Below are 6,694 nucleotides of genomic sequence, written 5' to 3'. Positions count from 1 at the left end.
TCAACCCAAATGTGGCAGAAGTCCAGAGTAATGAATCAAAGATGCTTTGGATTTGACTCTCTTTCTGCAGATGTGGAGGAATGCCTCCTGACAACACTAGAGGGCATATTTCACAGTCATTTGTCAAAACAGCTCGTGTAACGTTGGCTGCAATGTGCGTTCTGCAGACAGATGGCGCCACTGCTGCAGAAACACACTGGGCTCCATAAAAGATCTTTCCCTCAAACAAACAGGGCCCGTTCTGCCAGAGCACATTGATCACTGAGCACACAAAGAACTCTTGTGCAAGTGCAGGAAGTTCAGAGGCTTTCAACACGTTCATGTGGGAACTCAACGTCCTTAAAGTGACATATGTTTTGACTTGGCCTGATCGAAACACATGTATGTTACATAAGACACACTAAGTTGTCTGAAATGTGCCATGTCAAAGCAGAAAGTGGAGCCAGAGGAAGGAGAATGTAAAAAAGCCTCAGTATTCCTGACAGCTGATTGGTCCAGATCCTCCTGTGCTGCCACAATACCGCGCACACGTGACCTGGCTGTTTTCACATGTACTTAAAGACAGGACCATTCACACACACGAGCCCAACACTGGCTTTTATTCATGTGTGAGCGCGAGGAGCGCAGCTGAGGACCTCGGACCATGGCGGCTGCCACGAGCAGCTCATCTACAGCCACACTTCCATTAAAACACACCGAGCTCACGCGGAAACGCATCGACCCGAGGAGGAGGCAAGCCGCGCTCTCTTTTCTCAGTAACATTTCCCTGGACGGACGGCCCGTGCAGGACGATGCAGACACTCAGCCCGAGGAGGAGGGCTCGCTGGAGGCGAGGACTAGACAGAGCCTGGTTTCACCCGAGCGATGCGTGTCCCCGGCCAGCGCCAGCACGGTCGCTCCTGCAAACCAGGCTCTCCTTACGAGCAACCGAGCCACTCACGGGACGTGTCCCGCCAGCACAGCAGCAGCGGCGGGGGCGCCAGTGTGCGCGGACACCGAGGGAGACGCGTTTCTGCCCGCAGGCTTCAGCTCGCCCTTCTCCGGCGTGCCTCCGTCAGCCAGAGGCAGGCTGCAGACCTACACTCAGGGAATCCTTCCCGCACCCTACAACAGGCAATCCTCCCAGAACTACAGCCTGGAGGGAGCTCCCATAGAGCTGCAGAGATCCAGGTAACTGCCCCGTCCCGGGACGAGCCCCTGTGAGCTGAGAGAGAGAGTGCATGTGCTGCAGGGTCAAGTCAAGTCAAGTCAAGTCAAGTCTGCAGCCATAAAAGTCAAACATGAGGTGAAGAATGTGCAGTCCCATGCACTTTGTAGTCACAGCATGTTTCCAGGGCTTTTCTACTCAGTAACAGTAATGTAATAACCAAATACCAGCATTCTCAGGACAGCAACAAAGTCTCACGTGATTAAACAGTGCATCCACTACATAAGAGCATTAGTCATTTGTCATGTTGTCATTTGACAGCCCTTTGCTTACTATAGGGACAGTCTGTCTCAGTTTACAACAGTGCACAGTGTTGTGTCCCACAGCTTCTGTCTTTGTGGACTACTACTATAGCATCATTATAGACATCTAAGCAGAAAAGCAATTATAATATGCATTTTATTCATAAGTTGGCATTGGCACTATGTTGTAATTTGGGTCAATGTCTTTTCCATCCAGACTTCACTTGATGGTAGTTGTTAGTAAGTGTTATAAAGTGTCATATAAAGTGTCCTCTCTCCTGCAGCTCTTCCTTCACTCGGACATGTGCGTTTGTCACATTTCGCACAGTGAGCTCAAATATGCCTTTGTTTGTTTATAACTCTTTGCCGAGTCGTCATGTCCAGCAGCTGTGGAGCAATAGCCCAGATTCCCACTGACACTCATCGCTCGGCTTTGTCCAGCCTAAAACGACTATACATTCTTTTTTGGAAAACATTTGAAACATCTGCTCTAAACATTGTAAAAGTCCGCACCTCTGTCCAGCCACAAAACCCCCCTTCTCCACGTCCTAATGCCCTCTTCAGTGCCCGACAGGTGAGTCCAGTGTCCCTGTCAGCCGCACTTGTGCCACGGCCCTCTCACTGTCTGGACCTGCTGGATTGTTATGCAAGTCCAGTCTTTATTTCATACACTGACCTTGTGCTCCCCTTAAGCCTGACTCTCCTTTCTGCACTTTGTTCCCAGAGAAGTGAAACTGCCACAACCAGCAAAATGATACAATTTCACTATTTAATGTCACCGTTCTGCTGTGTAATAAGTACTACATCCAATCCAGTAGAATATTGTGAAGAGCAGAGGCTTGAGCAGTATAATAAGGGAACCTCCATGTGCAAACTACAGCTGAGAACAGGCTTAGTAACTTATTCTTATGTTACTGTTTGTCTAACATGAATGAAAGTCCACGGTTCAAATCCTGCTTCTAGTATTAAAACATAATTGGTAGAGATGAGAAGTGTTTTTGTGTCTTTGGGCAAGACACTTAAACCTGCCTCGCCCCTCGTGTCTGCGCACACTGGTGTATGAACATGTGTGTGAATGATTCCTTTAAGGCTGTTAATCGAAGTAAATCATAACTCCAGAATGTCCTCAAATGGTTCCACTTTCTCTGGGTAAATTTGAGTAAAATTCTGATATTCACAAATCAACGAATCAATTAATCGAAAGAATAATTACTAGACTAATCGATTACCGAAATCTTTGTTAGTTGCAGCCGTAGATTCCTTGACATAAAGAGCTTAAGGGCCTTGAATGTAGACAGCACTGTATACATTTCATTCTTTTTAAGGAATGGGACAATATACACCTTTTTTTTAAGTCAACATGAAATAATCCTAGTTTTTTAATACCAGCACGTACTTTTATAACAGTTTTTAATATATATCATTATAAAACTATTCAGGAAAGGTACAATTTTGTCCAGTTTGTGTACTTGTCTGTAGAAATACCTGTCCTTGTGAGTATCTGGTGTCTTTTTTCTGACATCCTTTAATCCCAGGTTCATATTCGGAGCCACGTCTCCACCATTTTCCATTACACCGTGTTGCCTCATTCGTTTGCCCTTGACCTACTTCAGGCTGCAGACAGAAACAGTCTGATGTTGTTGGACTTGCCCTTGAAAAACACCGGCTCTAAACGTAATATCAAGTCAAATAAGTAGCGTGTTGATGGAGGCGGGCGTGGTCCGGTGGCTCTCTGGCTCGGTCGTCCCCAGGAGCCGTGCACAGTGGTGGGTCTGTGTGGCGAGGGCAGCTGGTGTGAGCGTGGACGCCGCTCCCTCGCGGCGCGGAGAGGCAGGATGCCCAGAGCCGCTCTCAAAAGCTCGCTGGCTTCTGTGCGATTCTGTGTCGTCCACTTCCTCTCACAGGGGCATCAAAAAGACACTCGCGCCCAGACACTTTTGGCCGCAGGAAGTTACAGATTGTCTGAAGTGGAGCCAAAGCGGCCTTTCCGAAGCCGGAGGTCTTAGTTTCTGTGGCAACGCAATGATTATTTCTTCCATCTCCAGACAAAAGCTGGGACACTGTAAGTTCAAGTAGAAAGAACGTTGCAATATTTTATGTAAACAAGAAGGTTAAAGCGGCCTGATAGCACAGTTATACATTTGTAACAAACTCTATGGAACAAAAGCTTCAAGGTTTGTCTTCTGATCTGACAGAAATGTAAGGTTTTATTTTAATGAACAAAAGCAAAACAAAAACTATTATTTTGGCTTTTAGGGAATTTTAGTTTAGTCTCACTAGTAAATTAAGACATGGACTATTTCATTTTTATTTTAACTTATTGTGTAGAAGGGTGTATTAAATTATCCCTAAATACCAAACATATGTAAACATTTTCATATAATGTATAAAATATCTGACAGAATTTGGTAACAAAATGTTTTCAAATTTCTTTTACTTTTTCTATTATCATCTGACAGAATACAGCTTCATTTAGGATTTAACTATTTTGGGGCTTTACAGATAATAATAGTAGCTGTATAAGTAAAGGTACTGAGAGAAGTTCAATTGCAAAAAACAAATAAACACACTATAGTAGAAGATGTAGTAGTAGACTGTAATCTTTTTTTTACTTCTTCATGTCATAATAACTACACTTGTAACAGCCTCAACAAAACCTGGACAAAGACTTCATTCATAACAAACAAATTATCTATTAAGACTGATTCAGGCTCAGTAACTACTTCATAATTAACACCAAAACAAACCTAAAAAACCCTCAAAAAGTTCCCTGTTCTTCCTCTATTCAAGGTATTTTCGCTTCCTTCATTCACCATGATTCAGCACACATATAAATACACCTATGCAATCTGGACCGTGGCTGTTTTTGTTTGACTTCATCCTTTCAAAGCCGGCATCACACTTCCCGTTCTCTGGCCCTGTGTTTTAACAAGGCTTCGGTTTCAGCATGAGCCAGCACTAACCGCCACTGGAAAACAAGTTGTGGTTGTCATTACAGAGACATGTGGAGCTTTTAGTGGAGCTTGGGTCACTTCTTCTCCTGGTCGGGGAGGTCAATTGTTGTCCGCTGAAGTCATGGTTCGGAATAATAAGTGGATTATGTAAGAATGCTTTGCTTTTGCTACGACTTCCTTCAACAGTCCGCAGTCAGAATGAATGGGAACGCGTTTGAGAACACGACTCGCTGTTGTAGTCTCGTAGGGATGGTCTTTTGTGTTGCGTAAAAGGGGCTTTATGGGATGAGCAGCATGGGTGTATTTATTATTATAGGCCTAAAGGAAGCGTATTTGAGATGAATATGTTTTCCCCAAAGATGTTAAACCGCTGGGCCCATTGTGGAAAAGAAGACGGAAACAGTTAAAGAGGTTTTGCAATGTTTTGACCTCTGTAATAGTAAACCAATAAAGCTTCACATTCACGAATTACAAGTTAAAAATAACCACTAATCACCCACAAAAATGACTAATCTTATTTTATGTAAGTAGAAGCTTTTGCCTCTTGAATGACTGCTATGTTTTGGTGATGTTTGACACAGAAAAACGACTAAGAATCTCTGTGAAGTTTATGCGTAATAGTTTAGATATGCTTTACTTTCAAGTGATGCATTATAACACCACAGCTAATCATACAGTAATTTGATTCAACAACCAACAATTTGTAAATACTTTTATAGGTTTTTCTAGTTTAACAATATAATACCGTATTGTCTGGACTATAAGTCGCACTGGAGTATATGTCTCGCCAGCCAAAAAATGCATAATGGAGAAGAAAAAAACATATATCAGTTGCACTGATGTATGGAATGCGGTTGCAAGTGTGAAAATAACAAATAATATCACATATAAGTTGCTCTGGAGTATAAGTATACAAGTATAAATATAAGTATAAGTCGCACCCCGGTCAAAACTATGAAAATACGGTATATATTTTGTTTCTATCATTGTGGTATCAAGACCGGTATCAAGTATCGATCCTATTCCTCTGTATTGAAATACAGTAGAATAGAGTTTGTGTTGTGTAATTGTCCGGAAAATACGGTAGAACTATTCAAGACACTGTGGTCAACTAAAACCACTGCACATGCTTCTGAACAGGAAATATTCAACACATATTAACACCAATATTAAGACCTTAGTTGAAAGTAAATACATTCTTTCTTATTATTAGTGAGGAACACGAGAAGTGGCTGTAACAGTTAAGTTTTTCATAATGGTGTAATATCCCTTTGCCCCTGAGAGGAACATTTGGTTGATTTCCTGAGCGTCCGTGGACTAAAAACAGAAGACGGTGTCCTGTGGCGCCCGGCCAAAAGGGCTACGTGTTAAACTCTGCACTTTATTATAGTTTTATGGCTGTTCTGCTGGGCTCTGTTTAAAGGCTGTGTCAGTGTACTGTATACAAGACGATGATAATGTGTCGGGGAACATAAGCTGATGATTGTTGAAAGCCGTAGTATTTTGCATGCGGTTTACTGATTACATTTTATTTAGATTTCTCTGTAAATGCTATCAGAAATGCTGCCATTCAAGCCAGATCGTGGGTAGTAAAGTAGTAATTGTGGCATCATCAGAAGTGATAGTGTCCATAGTCTAATTTACAAAAACATGTTGACATTTCATTATTCTTACTGCTGGGAGTGGTATTTGTAAAGTAGAATTTGATCCAATGGAAGTTAAGAAAAATAATCAACTCAAGCGATCATTTCTTTGTGTCGACTTTTACATTTAATATTCTAAAAGTTGGAACCCTTTTCTTCTGCTGAACAACACGGACAAATGTACAGAAACAGCAAAAGCGGGAGTTGTTATTTGAGATTTTTAAAAGTTGTGCTGTCCTGTCACACATTCTGAAATGCTTTAGTGTATTTCTACATCAAACTATCACAATACACAATAATACAGAAGCTATTTTATTCCATTGACACAAAAAACATCTTTAAAAAACATGAGCTGCAACAAATACAAAGTCGAATATAAAACGTGTATTCACTTATCTTATACTCATTTGTTGGTATCTTTGAGTCGTATAAGGTGCATATTTGACAGGTTAAAGCTCAGATCTTGTTGTTCTGCGTCAGGGGTGGGCAATTATTTTTCTCCGAGGGCCATATTCGAATCCAGGCAAGAAGCGGAGGGCCGGCCCGCCATCATTGGTGTGATTTTTTTTCTTTTTTTTCTAATATCAAATAAAATATAACTTTTCTGTCAAATATAGGCTATTTAATGTATTATTTAATTCATTTCAT

General features: G+C 41.8%; 1 protein-coding gene across 4 annotated transcripts in view; it reads left to right on the top strand.

Annotated features, from left to right (window-relative positions):
- The first annotated feature begins 582 nt into the window (after positions 1–582).
- Positions 583–6,694, top strand: part of cables1 (Cdk5 and Abl enzyme substrate 1) — a 41,582-nt gene continuing 35,470 nt past the window's right edge. For all 4 annotated transcript variants that reach the window (XM_072440889.1, XM_072440887.1, XM_072440888.1 and 1 more), the window contains exon 1: positions 583–1,170. In XM_072440889.1, the coding sequence (XP_072296990.1) occupies positions 644–1,170 (527 nt within the window). In that variant the 5' untranslated portion in view covers positions 583–643. The remainder of the gene's footprint in view (positions 1,171–6,694) is intronic.

Source organism: Eucyclogobius newberryi, unplaced genomic scaffold (genome assembly GCF_026437365.1).
Source record: "Eucyclogobius newberryi isolate DKJ021-1_F unplaced genomic scaffold, fEucNew1.0.hap1 SCAF_12, whole genome shotgun sequence".
Classification (NCBI taxonomy): Eukaryota; Metazoa; Chordata; class Actinopteri; order Gobiiformes; family Gobiidae; genus Eucyclogobius; species Eucyclogobius newberryi.
Note: the sequence above shows the minus strand (reverse complement) of the source record. Positions and strands in the feature narration are given on the sequence as shown.